The 19,943-nt window shown below is 41.1% G+C and overlaps 1 protein-coding gene across 4 annotated transcripts in view; it reads left to right on the forward strand.

Moving 5' to 3' along the window:
* Nucleotides 1-19,943, forward strand: part of Tmem260 (transmembrane protein 260) — a 67,920-nt gene that overhangs the window by 8,890 nt on the left and 39,087 nt on the right. For all 4 annotated transcript variants that reach the window (XR_004116541.1, XM_031363085.1, XM_031363087.1 and 1 more), the window contains exons 4-5: nucleotides 16,573-16,750; nucleotides 18,332-18,445. Coding sequence is in view for 3 of the 4 variants with exons in the window: in XM_031363085.1 (XP_031218945.1) it covers nucleotides 16,573-16,750; nucleotides 18,332-18,445 (292 nt within the window). In the remaining variant the exon portion in view is untranslated. The remainder of the gene's footprint in view (nucleotides 1-16,572; nucleotides 16,751-18,331; nucleotides 18,446-19,943) is intronic.

The following is a 19,943-nucleotide window of genomic DNA, read 5'->3' on the forward strand; positions in this document are numbered from 1 at the left end:
TCATAGTCTCCCATCAGAGAACATCCTATATCATTTTTGGAGGGAGGAATAAGGTAGAAAAACACTCTCAGTAGCCTTGAAGCCAGCCAGTGAGGATGATGGTGATGGTGCTGGTGGTGGTGGGGATGATGAGGATTTCCAGCTGCTAGTGGCCAGATGGAACTGCAGACAGTTGCCTGCCCGGTGGTTATTGAGCACCCAATGAGAAATAAAAGTAAAACACCTTGAGTTTTTATAACTACATTTACTTTCTAAAGAAACTAAGATAAGCCATCCGTTAAATCAGCATGCTTTCAGACATTCTAAAAGTCCCTGTTCTGGAAATTTATTTAAAAAAAAAAACAAAAAAACAAGGTCATAAGCGCTGTGTGGTAAGAAATCAGATCTCTTCATGTAGAGTATGTTATGTAGACTATATATGTCTTAATAGTCAGTGCTGTGATGGAACTACGAAGAAATTATCATCAATTATAGCAATAATAGTTGAGTATCTCCAGACAGGTTATTTTATGTCCATATTTTATGCATGGAATTTTGCCATTTTTTATATTGTACATTTCTAAGCATTAATTCACTGTTGAAATTAATTTGATTATAGTTTTGGAAAGTGCTTGATTCTAAGCAGTGTATCTGCTATTCTTACAGCTTCTATTAAGATGCCATTCAATAAAGAATAGAAAATGAAAATGCCATACCTTGGAGAATGCGGAATCTCCTGCTTAAGGGACATTTGGATTTTCCAACTCAAAGAGTGTTTTAGATTATTGCCATAGAGAAGAATGTGCCACGCTTCCTAATTTCAGAAGTAACTATGCATAAGTAACAAGTCGTCAGCAAGCCTCCGTACTTGGGAGAATGGGAAGTACCGGAGCATTCATTCCCTTTCAGGGGAATATCTGTCTTGATCCCTGGTTAATTGATCATATATTTCTCTCATACTTGTATTAAAATTGCATTGACTTGGGCTGGTTAAGCATATTAAGAGCCCAGCTCATTTGCATTTTCTTATAAGTTGAGGGACATATTAGGCTCAAATAGTAGTGCTTCATTTTGAAGGGAGAAAAGCAGGCCAAAACTCTTTTAAGACTGTAGAGTCTTTTCTGACAGCTAGTCAGAGTTAGAATTAGTTCAAGGAGATGTTAATAATGCACTGCCTGGCCTAATCCCTTTGATATCACCAGGTATCCTCCTGTTCATGGGTTAATTGCTTTAAAAGCGAAGGCAATATTCTGAGCGGTGGGCCGCTTCACCTTTTCACAGCTGTTACCATTGAGTGACAACTAAATCCCATGTGTAAGATGAGGAAGAGCTCAATCTCCAATTGGGAGAAAATTTATGTAAACCGCAATCCCTTCAGAATGTGCGGAAGTCATAGACTTTCTTGATTTACTCTGCTTTTCCCAGAAAGCGCTATTGTTCACTTTCCTAAGTCCCATCAACCCTTTGTAGCAGAATATCACAGCGGCAGCAGATAGCTTGAAATATATAAATGCTATCATAGCTCTGATTAATAGCAGTGCTTATGAGTCAAGTCTGATAACAGTGCAGCTCTCCACTCAATTTCAGATACTGCTAATGGAATCTGTCTTCTCCAATTGTAATATGAGAAGGCCTAATTTGCCATGGAGCTTGGAGCTGTCACCAGTAGGGGATTGTGGGGTCAGATGGGAGCTGCCAGGTTTTTGCCCTGCAGCTTGTATCTCTCACTTTGAATAGAGCAGCCCCCTGCCTGCCAGTTAGCTGATAGGCCGCCGTGGGGCTTATGCCACTCTGTACAATAGGGAAGGGCTGCAGAGGCCGACTTTATAATTGTGGAGCTAGCTCATATTTCCACAGCTACTGTGCTGCATAATTTCTAATAAGTGGTTTTAACAAATGTCAGATTATGAAAAGTTTCCTCAATTACAAAAACTTATAAAACATTTAAATTGCTAAATCTGTTTCCTGCCGAGATCCTTGCTACTGGAACTAGTCATCAGTTATTACTGGCCGGCTAATAAATGCACCTATTTCTTAAAATTACAAATAAAACGGTAACTTGTAACTCACACAGACTTGCAGTTTTTCTGACTCTCAGAGATAGATGATGACCTTAACAAGTTGAATATTAAAGTGACTTAGGTACTTCATATTCAGTTTCCTGTTTTCCATGTTTCTTGGTGTTGGTGATGAAAGTAGCTCGATCCCTTCAATACCTCGGTTTTAATTATTTGGATGCTTTGTGTTTACTTCCTACACTTGCAAGGTGTTAGTGTAGCAGTGAGGCCACATCTTCCAAGTGTTCTGTGAAAAGGGCTTTGGGTGTTGAGATAGATGCTCTTGTCTGTGCTTTTGACAATAATGTGCTGGAGGCAGTTTCAGTTCAACTGTTGAACGCCAAGCAGGCCGTCAAGACTGAGTAGCAAGCTCATTTCCAGGTGCTACGTGTTTGTTTGAACACGTGTGGTCTGTAAGCGGGCTACTTTTTGAAGTCGGCAAGCACCTCAGCAGGTATCGCTCTCATCGTGCAAGTTCCTGGCATACAAGAGACAATGGGACGCTGAACACTCGTCCAGTGCTTCTTTCTAGATTGTTTAGGTACGAGACAGTGAGGGACAACGAAATGAACTGTTTTAGACTTTACAGCTTTATTATATAGCTAGATTAGGTTAATCTTGTTTGACTAAACACTTTATGGGCGTTGAGGAGGCATGCGCATGCCACAGTGCGCCCCAGTGCACCTCTGGAGGTCAGAGAACGGCTGTTGGGCATTGGTTCTTTCCCGTCACCCTGTAGGTCCTGGAACCCTTCAGGCTTGGCTGAAAGCCGCTTTACCTGCTGAAGCATGGTGCTGGCCTGTAGACCTCAATTCTCACAGAAACTGATTGATTGATTACATTTATTCACGGAAACTATTCATGGTCTGATTCCTTCCGTTTTAGTTGTACTGTGTAGTTTTTTTTTTTTTCTCTTTTGAAGGCTTTAAATTTTCCTCTACTTTTCTATGGTTTTAAATCATGAATAACACATGGCAGGTTTTCCTTTAAGAGCATCAGTAGTTATTACAGGCAAAAACAGTAGTCTTGATCAGCTCAGGAAGTGAAAGTAACCTTGGTATGATTTTTTTTTCTCAAAAGTGGCAACACATTTTTTATAAAATGTCAGATAAGGACTTACTTTCAAAGTATTAAAAATGGGAAGATTATCATTTTTGAGGCCTAGTGATGGTGGCTGAAGAGATAACACTTGAACATACTGTGTTCTTAGTTGCTGCTTTTTTTCTTCGGGTCTGGACCTGGAAGTGAAAAGGTTTGGATTGCCTGCTCTCTGCTGCCTAGAACTTGACACATTTGATGCTCAGAGAACATTTGCTACAGGAATGCTGACTGACAGGGCTTGGGCTTTCCTTCCCTAAGATGCTGGTTTGACCATTCTCCACACAGCCTGGAGAGATGAACAATTGTGATGTTGGTTATGTAAGTGAGCCAGAAGGAAACCTTCACATATTTCCATGACTAAAACCTGGGAAGATAAGACTATGGAAGGATAAGAATGATGCATGTGGTGGGCAGTGGTGGCGCATACCTTTAATCCCAGCACTTGGGAGACAGAGGCAGAGGCAGGCCGATCTCTGAGTTCGAGGCCAGCCTGGTCTACAGAGTGAATCTTAGAACAGAGAAACCCCATCTCAGAAAACCAAAACCAAAGACAGACACAGACACACACACAGACACATGGGGGGGGATAGGGGTGGGGGCAGAGAGAGAGGTGCAGTTGATCTAGCCTGCTTTAGCATACTTCCTTCCTCAAATCCATTGTGCCTTTCTCGTTAGGAAGTGACACTATAGTAATTAAGTAACCAGTAATGTGCATATGCTGCTGCTTGACCTGCCTGCTTCTGCTTCCACTTATCCTACTTCAATGCTTAATGTTAATAAAAGCTAGTGCATCCCCGTGTGTGGTTCTTTGTATGTGGGTATCACTGAAGTTAAATGGATTCATGAATTTTATGAGGCACATCAAATGTGTGTGTTGGGAACGAATTTCAGGTTTCTGTTATTTGCCTTCTGATTGAGGGTTAGACAAGTATGTGACTATACATGAAAATCAAATACCATGTAGTGGAAAGAAAAATGCACGTTATTGTCTATAACAAATCTGTGTCAGTGCTATAAATTGTAACCTCCTGATTTATCCATTGAGTCAACAGATGAATACTGTTCTGTCGGTGAGAAAACTCCCGCACAATCAGCAGCTTTCTTAGGAGCCCTGTCTGGGTCTCAAGGATGTTATGGACCAAAAAGAAAGTGGCTACGTTTTAACTAGAAAACGTTGATGCTCCCATTTGTTAGGATGGGCTTTCTTAAAGCCATCACAGTCACTCTCTTCAGTGAATCTGTCATTTGCATTACTCAGTGAAATTGAAAAGACTTGACCTCCTTCCTGTACAGTCCTTACATGTTTGTCTGCATTGTACAGAGCACTGCCTTCTCCTAAACTGAACCACATGGCTTTATTGTTGTCTTTGTTGTTTTCAATCCATACCAGCCACAGTTTCCCCCGCTGTGCTCCTCCCATCCCCACCCCCAAATCCACTCCTCCTCTGTTTCCCTTCAGAAAAGAGCAGGCCTCCCAGGGATATCAACTGAACACTACACATGGAGATACAGTAAAACTAGGCCCAAACCCTCATACCAAGGCCGGGTGAGGTAACCCAGTAGTAGAAGGGTCCCAAGGGCAGGCAAGAGTCAGAGACACCCTGACTCCCACTGTCAGGAGTCCCAGAGCAACAACCAGCGAACAACCATAACATATATGCAGAGGACCTGACTCAGAGCCATGCAGACTCTGCGAGCCCCTATGAGCCCTGCTTAGATGATGTCTGTGGACCCTGTTCTTCTGGGTCCTTGACCCCTCTGGCTCCTACAACTCTTCCTCTCCCTCTTCCACAGGGTTCCCTGAGATTCAAGGGAAGAGACCTGATGGAGACATCCACTTTGGGATCTCCCTCTGCCTAATGTTTGGCTGTGAACCACATGATTTTAGTGATAACCTGGGCCCCCCCAAAAAAATCAAGATTCATTTACTACAAATAAATCACATTATATTTATACATAGAATATGTTTACAAAAAATAAAACAAACTGGGCCTTACAGTACAAGTCTGTAATCCGAGGTACTCAGGAGGATAGGGTTGAAATACAGCAAATTCAAGGCCTGTCTGGGAACTTAAAGAGACCTCATCCCAAAAATAAAGTTACAGATGCCTGGGATGTAGTTCAGTATGTTCAAGGGCCCTGGGTTCAGTCCTCAGTAAAACACACACACGCACACACACACACACACACACACACACACACACACAATCTCTCTGTCTCTGTTTCTGTCTCTGTCTCTCCCTCTCTGTCTCTCAAAAATAAAATTCAAAGAAGGCTGGACATTCAGCTCAGTGGTGGCTCACTTGACTACTGTGTCTATCTGTAACCCTGTGTTCTCTACTGGTGTGACCCCTTAGAATTAAGTACACCTTCTCTGTAGTATAGAAACTTGGTTTTGGTTACTGATATTGATATGTGGCTACCCTTGATAAATAAAAGGTAAATAAAACATAGTGGTTGTTTTATTTAAATGATCACAGCAGTAGTGTTCAAAGTGTGTGATTTCTATATGGCTTATCAGGTTACAATTTTTGTAAGTCACAGTAAATTCTAAAAATGTGTTGTTTATTTGAAGTAATTCTTTCTTTGACTTCACATTATTAAAAAAACTGGATTAATAAATACTATAGTTACCTCATCACAAAATGTTAAATTAAATTGGAAAATAGTGTCTTTAGACTGTTTTCAATATCTTAATTAGTCTGTGATCTCCTTTGAACTCCCTTCGCTCCTGGGTTCTATTGGTGTGATCAAGTATTATGAATTAGTCAGACATTTCTGTATGTCTTTTAGTTTTTACTAGATTTTAATTTCAAGACTCTAACTTAGCCCATTATTAACTGTATTTGCTTTCTGGAAAGATTACTTACTTATGCAGATTTGTTCAAGAAAATGAAAGAAAAGTTGAGATAGGGTTCATGGGTTGCCAAGTGAAAACACAATGGAAAACACACATGTAGGTGTGTGGGGGTGTGTCTATGTGTACATGTGTGCAAGTATGAGTGTGTATATGTATGTGTGAGGGAGTGTAGGGGTATGTGGTGGTGTCTATGTGTGCATTGTGCAAATGTGAGTGTGTGTAAGTGTGAGTGAGTGTGTCTATGTATGTGAGTGTGCAAGTGTGAGTATAAATGCATGTGAGTTTGTGTGGGTATGTGGTGGTGTCTATGTGGACATGTGTGCAAGTGTGAGTGTATGAATGTGTATGTAAGTCTGTGTGAGTGAGTGGGGGTGTGTGGGTGTGTCTACGTGTGCATGTATGCCAGTGTGAGTATGTAAGTGTTTGTGAGTGTGTGTGAAAGGGTGGGTAGTTTTCCTGCATGTATGTCTGTGCACCCCATGCATACAGTGCCTGTGGAGACCAGAAGAGTGTGTTGTGAGTGTGTGTGTAAGGGTGTGTGTTTGGGTAGTTTTCCTGCATGTATGTCTGTGCACCCCATGCATACAGTGCCTGTGGGGACCAGAAGAGTGTGTTGGGTACCCAGGAACTGGAGTTTTAAGTTGTTGGCTACCAAATGAGTGCTGAGAATCAAACTCATTTCCTTTGGACGAACAACCAGTTCTCTTAACTGCTGAGCCATCTCTCTAGCCCAGAAATGGGACTTTTAGTTAGGTAATTTTTATCATTTTTTTTTAATCACCAGACTTAGTCTTTGGATTGGTGACAATTGTTTTGTTTTATTTAGGGAAATATTCCTAGTTAATGTGCCAAGTAGGCAGTATGGGTAGTACATGACAGCTTATTCCATTGGCTTAGATCAATATTTTCATTTAAAAGTCATAGCCAAATATTAATACCAAACTAGACATCCTTCCTCCCTCCTTTTTTTTTTTTTTAAAGAAAACAAACAAACGGGGCTGGTGAGATGGCTCAGCAGGGAAGAGCACCGACTGCTCTTCGGAAGGTCATGAGTTCAAATCCCAGCAACCACATGGTGGCTCACAACCAACCATAATGAGATCTGATGCCCTCATCTGGTGTGTCTGAGGACAGCTACAGTGTACTTACATATAATAAATAAATAAATCTTTGGGGCTGGTGAGATGGCTAGTGTACTTACATATAATAAATAAATAAATCTTAAGAAAAAAAAAAAAGAAAACAAACAAACAAACAGACTAGGTCGTCTTTCTGCCCAGACTGCCTTGAACTCCAGCTTCCAACCCCTCAGTGCTGGGATTCTAAAAGTGCACTATCAGGCCCAGTTTCCTTCCATTTGTTTTTGAAAGAAAGACTCCTTAGAAAGAAAATAGGACGGTTAAGTCATTGAGCGGTTATATATGCAGGAAAATTTATTAATGACATTTTATTCTACTTATATAACTTAGCCCAACTGGAAAAAATTGCATGTAATAGCTTTGTGGGGCAGAGGAGATATAGTGTGCCCTTATTCAAGCTTTTTCCTAAAAGAGATTTCAACTAACTCATCTGCTCACTCACAAGCCACTCCCTTGTTGTTAGGAAGGATGATTCCAGGGCTCAGTCATCAAACAGGGCAGTTTGATAGAGACCGGAGGACTTCAGGGAGGACTTCCGTAGATTCCGGAGCACTCTCAACACTCATCTCTTCACTTCTCAACACATTTAAAAAGCACAACTACTCTCCGACAGTTTCACCATTAAGAGCTTTGTGGCATCATCTAGGAAAACCTGCTGAACGTTTAAGGTTTTTCTACCTCTAATGTGCTGTGCTTTATTGATATGGAGTGCTCATTGATACTTGATTCAGTAAAACAGACAATGAGAATGTTATTGAACTTTGTCAAAACACTGGGAAACTATAAGGAACTTTTTTACACATCTGTATGTGAAAGGCAGTGTAACTGTGAACCCTCTGTATTTATTATCCCCTTGGAAATATTTATGTTGTAAGTAAAGAATAAGTCAAGTAAAATGAAAGACAAAGGTGCTCTTTACATAAATTATTTCTATAGTCTTCCCAAAAGAACATTTGAAGATTAAAGTACAGAATAATGAGAGGAGCGAGCATGCCTTAGCGTCTAGAAGCTGTATCCACATGGACATCATATTAATTTTTCAAAATCAACGTAACAAAGAAGGAACCCTTTAATTTTCTACCTTATTTGTTGCCAGGATACCACTTTTTATAGTTTTAAAGAACAAGCCTGTAGGGGTGTGGTTCTTTTTATGTCTTTAGAATTATTTTATTTTACATGTGTGAGTGCTTTGCCACATACATGCCCGGTTCACACAAAGTTCAGCAAAGGGCATTGGATCCCCTGGAACTGAATTTACCATGGTTGTGAGCCTCCCTGTGGTTGCTGGGTCCTCAGTGAGAGCAACAGATGCTCTTAGTTACTGAGCTATCTCTCTAGCCCCCAGAGCATGGTTCCTAGAGGAAATGAAATTTACCCCAAACCTAAAGTACATTTGGTTTTCACAGTTAAAAGATTCCTTATGTGGGCTTTAGGGATCAAACTTAGGTTATCGTCTTGGCAACAGGCTTAACCACTGAGCGATCTTGTCACACTAAGATTTCTCTCTAATAATGGAATAATTACAAGCTTGATTTGAAAGTTGTGTTGCTGGGGTGTTGCTCAGTGGTAGAGAACTTGCCTAGCATGTGCAGAGTTGTGGGTTCAACCCCCAATACTTCAAAGGGGAAAACAAAAAAGAATGAAAGAAAAATTGCTAGGCTGAGGTTGAGGCAGTTAGAGCCATTGCTCTTTGGAGTCCATTCGAAGCTTGTGTCTTAAATATAAAATATACAGTATGAAAATCATTTATCTTCAAAAAAATCAAGTATCTTTTCTCCAAACACACACACACCAGACATGTATGTGATCCGCTTTTACATTGACATGGCTATCCAGTGGTATCAATAGTCCAGATTTCTTTTTTTCCTTTGTAATATATTATATAGAGAGAATTTTAAGTTACCCAATGGTTCTCTTATCTTTGATTGTTTACAGTAAAGAGTTTTTATTCCTAAGAATCAATTATTTTTAGAAATATAAAAAACCTATTAAGTATCACTTAATATATTTAAATTATTGACCTCCTGGAGGACAGACAACTACCCTAGTCTTAGTAAAACTATTTTAGGGAAAACTCCTTAGAAAACCTGGTGCTTTTATTGAGTTATGAATATACAGTGAGTTAGCTAAGTGAAGACAAGCTATACTCTAGAGAAAGAGACACTGAAGAAAGCCGGAGTTGGGGTATCAGCCTATCTTATGTTTTGACCCTAATATGCCCCCCAAATTGGTTGGTGTGGTGAAGGCCAGCTGATGGGCATGAATTACTTTCAGTTAATTTCCTTTTTGATACTTTCATCCATGTATGTAATATTTTGATCATACCCATGTTCCTGCATCACCTCCCCTTACCTTCTCACCTTCTCTGAGCCCTTCTTTCCCACTGGTCCTGATGGAACACTCTGGCATCATCTGTGGCTTACCCCAGTGATGGGCTCACAGTGTGATGGCACTATTTGTAGGTGATGGGAGTTAGGCAGTGGGACCTGGTAGGAGGAAGTGGATCGTTGAAGACAACTGTTGGAAGGTCTGACTCATCCCTGGCCTCTCTTGTCTTGCTGCTGCTGACTGCCAGGAGATGAGCAGCTTCTACCACTGTGTCCTTCTGCTGTGCTGTTCTGCTTTGGCTTAGCCCAGAAACAGTGGAAAGAGGAGAGGGGAGGGGAGGGAGGAATAGGGAGGAGAGGGGAGGGGAGGGAGGAATAGGGAGGAGAGGGCAAGGAGAAGGAAGAGGAGAGGAGGAAGCGGGTGCATATAGGTTGACAGAATCATTACAGAGCTTAACTCTGGTCACGACCTTCTATTAGGGTTGTGAAGGAAGAGGAACCATTTTAAAGGGTTAGGTGCTAGCAGATGTAATACTGAGTTTGTCTTGGCTCCTTCACTCTGGGGGTGATGGTGGACATCACCTTAGAGTTTATCATGCTTCAGGATTGGCTTAAGCTCAGGGTGATCACTAATAGGCAAAATAGGGCAGTTAATGGTACAGATGGAGAGAATTGTAGTTTAACAGGGATGGGGCTGGCTAGAGAGATGGCCTGGCAATTAAGAGTGCTTGCTGCTCCTGCAGATGGCCCAGGTTTGATTCTCAGCATCTACATGGTAGCTCACAGCTGTCTGTGACTCTAGTTCTAGAACTCTTGACAACCCCTTTTACCTCCATGGGCACTGTACGTGTGTGATACACATATGCACGGCAAACACTCATACACTTAAAATAAAAATAAATATTTTTGAAAAGTAGGAAAATCAGTAACTTGTAAAATGTTTGGCAGTAAAGGACTCCATCTCCAAAGCTGTAGACAGTCCTCGTCCTAACCTTTCCTTTCCTACTTGAACTCTGGCCTTGTCCTCCTGCTCTTCCTCTCCAGGCTTGGTCCACTGCTGCTACTCCATAGCTATAGGCGCTACAGTCTCTAAGCTCAGTTGCACTTCCTCCTTTGTCACTGTCCACAGAGCCTTGTGTTCAGCTGGGCATGTAGCTTAGCAGTGGGGTATTTGCCTAGCAAGCAGGAGGCCCTTACTTAGATCAAGGTCCAGCATAGTGTGTGTATGCATGTGTGTGCATGTGTGTATGTGCATATGTGAGTGTATGTGTGTGTCGTGAGTGTATGTGAATGAGTGTGTGTCTGTGAGAGTGTGTGCGTGTGTATATATGCATATGCGATTGTGTGTGTGTGTGTGTGTGTGTGTGTGTGTGTGTGTGTATGTGTGTGAGTGTATGTGTTTGGGGGCAGTCTTGTATGTATCACTCTTGAGTGCTAGCCTTTCTCACAGGAGGTATGTCAAGTTACCCCCTTTTCTTAATCCACCATTTCATGCATGTTGTAAAATTATGCAGTCAGTAATACTGATTGTGAATCTTAGCATAAAAACAACATTGAAACATGTGCAGTAGAGTCTTGGATTGTTGGTGCATATCTTTAATCCTAGCTCTCAGGAAGCAGAGGCAGGCAGATCTCTTAGTTCAATGCCATCAAAAAAAATGAGAAAAAAAACATAGGTGTTTTAGGGGAATTCAGAGATTGATTCATAAAATGTTGTTGTAATCAAAGAAATGCATATAGGTTCAGCCTATATAGATTATTTTATGAAAAATAAAATTAATAGTCCTCCAAAACTTTCAACATTCTACCCTTTTATCCCTTGGGTTTTTTTTTAAGACACGGTCTTACTGTGCAGCTCATGCTGGCCTAGAGCTAACTGTGGAGCCCAGCTGGCTTCTTGAATCATGACTCTTCTGTCTCCACTTTCTGAGAGCTGGGATCATAGGTCTGTGCCATCACGCCTGGCAAATCCTATGTAGGAATATGTATAGAGATAATTAAAGAGAGCTTAAAGGCGAGGTGTGGTTACACACATAATTCCAAAGTTTGGGAATCTGTGGCAGATCAATTTTAAAGGCCAGCCTGAGCTACATGAGAACCTGTCTCAAAAAGAAAAACAGAACCCAATAATTCTATGGCTATATGCACAACTTCTTGCCCATAGATATGCACTTCCTCTTCTCCACTTTCTAGATAGTTTTCTCATAATTGAACTGGAAAAAATGGCAATTGTAATAAAGGGGAATGGTGTCTCGTGGGCATAATTGGTTGCAATCATTTGACTGGCTGTGTTTAGTAGAAAAGAAATATATTTTTAAAGAGTTATGGTTAGGTAAGATGATATATGCCTGTAATCTCAGGACTTGAAAGGCAGAGACAAGCATATCTCTGTGAGTTCAAGGTCAGCCCAGTCTACACACAAAGTTTCAGTCGAGCCAGGGCCACATAATAAGACCATGTCTAAAACAACAAAAGATGCTTAGAAGAACTCTACAGTTTGGTTTAAAAGGGCAAGTGACTCAGTTTTAAGATTTGTGACAAGGCTAATGAGGTGGCACAGAGGGTAGAAGTATACAAATGGCAGGCAGACAGAAGAAAAATGCATGGGCTCTTTAGGATGCCAACTACTCCACACCTACTAGACTGGCTTGAATTACAAATTTGAATGAGAGTGCTGGGCAGCATGGCACATCCTTTAATCCCAGATCTGGGGAAGCAGAGGTATGCAGATCTATGAGTTCAAGGCCAGCCTGGTCTACAGAGTGAGTTCCAGGACATCCAGGACTACACAGAGAAACCCTGTGTAGGAACAACAGAATTGAACTATAGGTGTTCATTGGAATGGAAAACACAGCCTCTTACGCTCTGCTGCTGCAAAACAGACAAACTAAAAGGCCCATGGCCTTCTGTCTGTAACCTGCTTTAGAACCACAGCCCCAGATTGATTAGTTCAAACTCTGAGCAAGCTCCTCCTTCATGCCAAAGATGAAGACTGTAGATGTGACTTCTGTCACCGTTTTTATAGGAAGTACGTCTTTTTCATCTATATCTTTACTCAATGGTTTCATATGTTATTTCTCTGGCACTGAGGTCAATTTAGTGCAGGGAGATACAGTTTACTGCAAAACTGTCCTGATCTGAGGTTGGAGCATTCATTCAGATTTTGCTGGCATGAGGTTAATGTTCAGGAAAAGCTATACCTAAGCATTGGTAAGAAGCCTAACGTGACTACATACACTTTCTTAGTGACACCAATGTTACCTTGTTTTGTTCAATATTTCAATCTGAAAGAGCAAATAGCAATAATTCCTAATTCTAATGACTGATGTAATCAATCAGTTCAACTATGTTGGGCATCTTGAATATAACAAAATAGACATAAAATCATTGCACATTAGGGAATCTTTGGATTTCTTTCTGAGGATTTATTGATATCAGTCAGTAATATCAGTCTTTGATTCCACTTAATTATCCATCTGGTGGTTTAAATTTTTGACAAAGTTTTCTTCCAGAAAAAGTAGATTTAAACCTGTGAAGAGAGGTTTTGAATATAGTTTAGACTTACACAATAGTATGTTGTTTTTATGTAATGTGGAAACAGACACAATTCTAAAAACTATCAAAACCTTATTCTAGTTCATTCTTCATTCCAGAAGATACACATTTAATCAAAATACAATTTGCCACTAATCCAGAATAAATCATTTCATATTAAATCCCAAATTCCAGGGCTGGAGAGATGCCTCAGTGGTTAAGAGCACTGACTACTCTTCCAGAGGTCCTGAGTTCAAATCCCAGCAACCACACGGTGGCTCACAACCATCCATAATGAGATCTGATGCCCTCTTCTGGTGTGTCTGAAGACAGCTACAGTGTACTTATATATAATAAATAAATAAATTTAAAAACAAAAACAAAAACAAGACAAAACCCAAATACCTGTCTTTGAATCCACAACATAGCGACATGAGGCAGCTCGGCTACAGTGTGAGTGCTGGTCAGCCATCAGTTACCCAGGGACCTTGGAAAAATAGCCTGACCTAGGTGGGCCCCAGTTTCTTTGTTTGAAAATAAAAAATGTTACTTTTTAAGCATATTGTATTTATGGCACAAAATGATGGATTTCATAGTGACAGTTTCATGCAGGTGTTGCGTGTATTTTGATTTTATTCACCTTTCCTTATTATTCTCTTCTGTCCCCCACCCACAGTTCCCCCTCTGGTTTCAAGTCCTTTTGATAAATAAATTAATTAATCAATTAAGTAGGTTCTTTGAGACAGGGTTTCTTTATGTAGCCCTGGCTGTACTGAACTTTCTTTGAGACCAGAGACCTCTTTCTTGAACTCAGAGATCTGCCTACCTCTGCCCTCTGACTGCTGGCATTAAAGGCATGTATCCTGCCTGACTGCCTTTTTTATTTTTTAAATCTAAAATTCTACATAGAAGAAAATGTGGTATATTTCTGGGCTTAACTTATTTTAAGACAATAGCACCCCAGTCCCACCATTTTCTGCACAAAGGTGATCTCATTCTTCTTTACAGTTGCTCACTACTCTGTTGGACACATGAGCCATCTTCTTGTGTCACTCATGACAGGTGTGTAGGCTCAGTCCTCTGCTTAGGTGCTGTGCAGGTGTCGCAGACTTTGCCCTCTACGTCAGTTCTGGTTTCCGGTTTCTGAGGAACATCTGACTGTACTCTCTGACATCCCTACCTAGTGTAGAGGGGACCCCTCCTTATTTCATCCTTCCCAGTGTATGTTATTGGTTTTCCTACATTATAATCATAATGTCGGTGTGAGAGGAAATCTCAATATAATCTTGATTTGTATTCTGCTAATGGCAAAGAATGGCGAGTACTTTTTCATAATTTATTGGCATTGGTACTTCTTCACATAAGGATCCTTTGATTCATTTGCCCACTTATTGATCAGTTGTAGACTATACGAAGAACTTTTAAGAAACCGATTTGTTTCAGACTCACTGTAACCTTACTGTTCAGTCTGCCATTTCTTCCATGATGCTAATTTATGTGTTAACTGGAGGAAGGATGCTTGTGTCTTATGACAACTTTCCAAAATTGAATTTGAGAGATGAAACCAAGTTCTATTAAAATGTTATAAAGCCAGCTGTGGTGACACATACCTATGATCCCAGAAGTTAAGAGGTGGGAGCAGGAGGATTATGATGAGTTTGAGGGTATCCTCAGCTACAGAATGAGACCCTATTTCAGAAAACAAAACTCAAATGTTTTTAAGGCTAATCCACTCTCTCCTTGTTTTCTTTGTATGTTTGAAGCAAGGTGCTTCTATATAAACGAAGATGGAAGATAGAGTGTTCAGAGATGGACTACTCTGAGAACTAAAGAGAAGTCAGTAAGAGTAAGATCCAAGTACAAAGGAAGGAGAAGGGAGGACATTGTATTGAGGGTACAACATGAGCCCTGATGTGTGCTGGGGATGGCATGCTGCTGCATTAGGGAGTTTTGAGGCACACAGCTATAATGCTGGTGTTAGCCAAGGGATGGGGCCCAGTATATTGGAAAATTGGATTCCAGGCTGATTCATTTATAACAACATACAGTGAGCAGGGCAGTGATGGCACACACCTTTAATCCCAGCACTTGGGAGGCAGAGGCAGGTGGATTTCTGAGTTCGAGGCCAGCCTAGTCTACAGATTGAGTTCCAGGACAGCCAGAGCTACACAGAGAAACCCTGTCTCGAAAAAAAAAGAAAAAAAGAAAGAAAGAAAGAAAGAAGAAAACAGCATTCAGTGAGCTGAACCCAGGTCCTCCGGAAGAACAGTAAGCATGCCTTCTTCCCCCTTTCCCCAGCCGACAGGGTTTCTCTGTGTAGCCCTGGCTGTCTTGGAACTCACTCTGTAGACCAGGCTGGCCTCAAACTCAGAGATCCATGCCTCTGCCTGGGATTGCTTTAGACAAAGTAAAGATAAATTGTGTTTTTCCAAAGAGGCAGATGGGAATGTAAAGTTCATCAAATGTGAAGAATCAAAGGCTACTTCTAACAAACTGCTTATCAGCAAGGACCATACTGTGACTCCCTGGGGACTCAGCACCTTAATTCTGAGTGCCAGGATTAGAGGTGTGCACCACCACCAGTAAGCACCCTTAACCACTGAGCCTCCATTACAGCTCCCGTGTTGAAATTTTATCTTACTTTTTTTCCTACAGGGGTTGATTGAAATTACTTCATATTTTTATACAAAACAAAATATCTGAAAACTAATAACTTAGAGCAATTAGTATCAATTGTTAGGTCTAGTAAGGGTTACTGGATTTCCTAGTTGTGTTGAGTGAGATACCCAGTGATGGCTGCTGGATTTCCAAAGCTCCTGAAATACTCAGTAGTTGTTTTAAATTTTGTAGTTGTAGATTTATAGCAAGGTGGGGATTATTCTGGCTAGGTATACTGCAGTGGCCGGTCATGTGACCAGTCACAAGTCCTATGGGTACAGAGTCCCCAGGGAGTCACTGCATGGCTCTTGTTGATATTCAGGGAGTGAGCAGTTTGTTTGCTGAAGTAGCCTTTGCTTCTTTACGCTTGTTGAACTTTACATTCCTATCTGCCTCTTTAGAAGAACAATTTATCTTTACTTTGTCTAAAGCAAAAAGCAGAAGTTAAGAACATTGCTATACAAGATCTTAACATCATCACATACTTTGATCAAGACCTCCATGGTCACACCAGGAGATAAAGGTAAAAGGTCCCAGGCTCCACCTTCCACGAGAAGCAATAATTGAATATTCCCAAATAGATGTTTTGCCTTTTGTTAAGCTGTACAATTTCAACATGTCCGTTTGTGGCTGTTTGGGAATGTCCCAGCTTTATCTGTAGCCATCTGTCTAGGTTGTCTGACCAGGTTCAAGTTCGATCTGAAAAGTAAAACCTCCTTCTGTCCGCAGGCTTGTTGATTTGTGGACATGTGGGCTTCCTAACTAAAATCTGTTGGAATTGTTAGATGAAGAACGTGTTGGTTATAGTGTGTTAGGAGAGGGCTGGGCAATTGTCATCATTTCTGCTGGTAGAGTTTCTGAAAGAAAAGTCAGCTCCTTTTGTTCAGAGAGAGATTTCATGTTATCTGTGTTTGCAGGCTTTCTGGCTCACATGCCGGAGGAATCCTTGCTGCGGGGGTGTTTTCATTTTCTCGCCTAACATGGCAGTGGTCCATTGCAGCTGAGGTTTTTAGCTTAAACAATCTGTTTGTGGGTCTGCTCATGGCGCTTACTGTGCGTTTTGAGGAGGCAACAGCCGCAGAGGAGAGATCAAAGGTAAGCTAGTTTGATCAAAGTGAAATCGGTTTTTGTTTCAATTTCTAGGCAGAAATGTATTTCTTTTTAACTTTGGTTTAGACCACACTCATCTGTTCTGATTCCTGTCAGGGGGAATCTGGGCAGGTGGAGAGACGGTCACACTCGGTCCCTTTGCTAGGAGTGGGACCCTGGTAGCTTTTAAGCTTGGGACTTTCCCCTGCTCAAGAGTTCAGAGGTTTTGAAGAATGAGAAATATGGAGTGTCTAGTGAGTCCTGGGGGAAGAATGTGTTTGGTTTGTACACCACTGAGTGTGTGTGTTGTGAGGCCAAGCTGTGGATGGATCACCTTAAGGTAACGTCATGTAGTACATCGATTCCTCATTAGTTACAGGGAAAATCACAGCTATAAATTAGTTTTAGCCAGGAGAAGAGCATCAAATGTAAAAACCCAAGTAGTTAAGAGATCACCACTACAGTCATCTGCAACGTCAAGGAGCCTTGTCTTCTAAGTGCTTATGAGCTCCGTGCCTTCGAAAGGCTGCATCGCCTTGGCTCAGGGCAGCTTGCTCTTAGACTAGGAAACAAAGGCTACCATAGGTTAATTGTGGTTCCCATAAATCTCCATGCCTTAGAGTGCTTTGTTTAAAACAACCTTTTCTGAGCATGTTAAAGAAAAACCCTTGATACATACATAGGTACCATGTGCTCATTTGGGACATGAGCAGGCTTTCTTGGGCTCAGCCATAGGGACCATGGTGGCAGCCTTAACTCCAAATACAGAGAAAAGTGGAAATGTATAGCCAAGGAGCTGGCAGGGAGTCAGGAAAGAAACCTGACAGGAAGTATAAAGATAAAGGGAGATTTTGGTCAAACCAAATTCTTGTGAGGGAGCAGGCCCTGGATGAGCTGTGGAGCTGTGGAAGGTGGGATGTGGGAATGGGGGGTGCTCAGGATCTGCCCTGCAATTGGATAGTAGAGAATCATTCAGAGGGCCTAATTGCTGTGGTTAAGGAGATCTGCCATCGCTTATGAAACAACTACATGTTCAGTAGCAACAAAAAGCCTCCTATGTGATAACCAAAGTTCTGAATAAAATTTTATTTATTTAGTAGGGTAAAGCAGAATTGTTGAATTTTAATGACAGATTTCAGTTCAGAATAATACAGTACCCTGTTACTGGTCATCATTGTAAGGGGCTTCCCATGGGTCACTTCGAAGACAGTCTTAAGGTCAAACTGGAGGGTTTTATGAGACTGGGGGAAAAAATTACCCAAACGACCACTGATAAATATTAGTGACTGGCCAGGTGGTGGTGGCACATGCCTTTAATCCCAGCATTTGGGAGGCAGAGGCAGGCAGATTTCTGAGTTCGAGGCCAGCCTGGTCTACAGAGTGAGTTCCAGGACAGCCAAGGGAAACTCTATCTTGAAACCGCCCCACCCCCCCAAAAAATTAGTGACTGTATTAGCATGGTTGTTGGCATCTCAGGGCTTGGCTCTAAGTTGGCACACAGAGGCTGTGCACATGCATTAAGGGTTTTTTACTGTTATGTTTAGAATTTTGGGTAGATTTGACGTAGTGTTTCTTTTTTTTTCTCAGATAGCAGCCATTGGTGCTTTTTCGTGTGGCCTCAGTTTGTGTAATCAGCACACCATAGTTCTCTATATCTTATGCATAGTACCCTGGATTCTTTTCCGACTTTTGAAAGAGAAGGTAGGTTTACTTTTTTTTTAATTGTAAAAGTTAAAATTCATACTATTTCACACAGTTTCAGTTCAACATTTGTGTTATTTAAAAATTTAGGGCTTCAGTGTTTCTTGAATTTTATGTAAAGCATAAGTGACCCGAGGCTTTAACAATATTGACTTTAAAAAGAGGATTTACAGAATTATGCAGTATTGATTATGGTGGTGTCTAGCTGACTCCATAATCTTCCTCATGATTGTTGACAGCGCCTCAGTGCACAGGGGCAGAAGGGACTGGGAACAGCAACATCACCTTTCCTAACTGGTTTTCTTGCACATCCTAAGATTCAAACAGTCAAGTAGCAATGCTTCGGGCCTTCAAGTGCTGAGTCCTGTGTGTGAGGCCAGCTGCTGGAGGCTAACACACAGCAGATGATGCCTGCTAATGTGAGCTCACTGAACTCACAGACGATAGTCCTGTGTCCTCAGAATCTAAGAATTCCTCCTCATACCTGAAAACCCTCCATTTGCTTTTTATCTTCCTTTGGAAAAAAACCATTAAGGTAAATTAAAATGACAGAAAGCAATTCAGGAGACTTTCCTTTTGGTAGACACCGGGAGTAGGCAGGTAGTGAGTTAGCCCTGGACTCTGAGAAGATAAATGTCCTTAAATCTGTCAGTGTTCTTCTAGAAGGTAAACCACACAGGGCGGAGCTGGGTGGTCACTTTGTTTACTGTTTCTTTGTTAGGAACCTCAGTGATATTCATTTTATTATTTGTTAATTATACCTAACTACAGTCAGAATTGCAATAGAAAACACATAAAGCATATAATAAAATTATTATGCAGAAATAAGTAAATAATTATACTAAAGCTTTAAATAATTGTATTTACTGTACTTTAACACATCTTGGTAACAAGGCAAAAAGGGGTAATGTGGAGATTATAAAATTCTTATTATGTGATTAAATAGAAAGGAGACAATAGTTGACAAAGAACAACTTTTTCTTAGAATTTACTTCTGTGACGTCAATTGAGTAAGTCCTTACATGGGGGATATTAAACAGCTTAACCAGCAGCATATTTTTAGATAGTTGTTTATTGAGGTTTGGTTCTTTGACACAGGGTCTCAGGGGGGTTAACAGTAGTTTTATAGAGTATACAGAAAGTTCTTTAAATATTGCTTTGTGATATAAACCCTTGGTGAAGACATAACTAGGTGCATGCCTATAATCCCAGCATTCAGGAGTGTGAAGCAGAAGTGAAAGTGTAAGGCCAGTGTAGGCTACACAGAGAGTTTGAAGTCAGCCTGGACTGCAGGGAGTTCGAGGCCAGCTAGTGTTACATCCCAACATAAATGAATGTAAAGTAAAGAGGTAACATTTAAAAGTATAATTCAGCTGGGCAGTGGTGGTGCACACCTTTAATCCCAGCACTGGGAGGCAGAGGCAGGCAGCTCTCTGAGTTCAAGGCCAGCCTGGTCTACAGAGTGAGTTCCAGGACAGCTAGGGCTACACAGAGAAAC

Source organism: Mastomys coucha, unplaced genomic scaffold (genome assembly GCF_008632895.1).
Source record: "Mastomys coucha isolate ucsf_1 unplaced genomic scaffold, UCSF_Mcou_1 pScaffold9, whole genome shotgun sequence".
Lineage (NCBI taxonomy): Eukaryota > Metazoa > Chordata > Mammalia > Rodentia > Muridae > Mastomys > Mastomys coucha.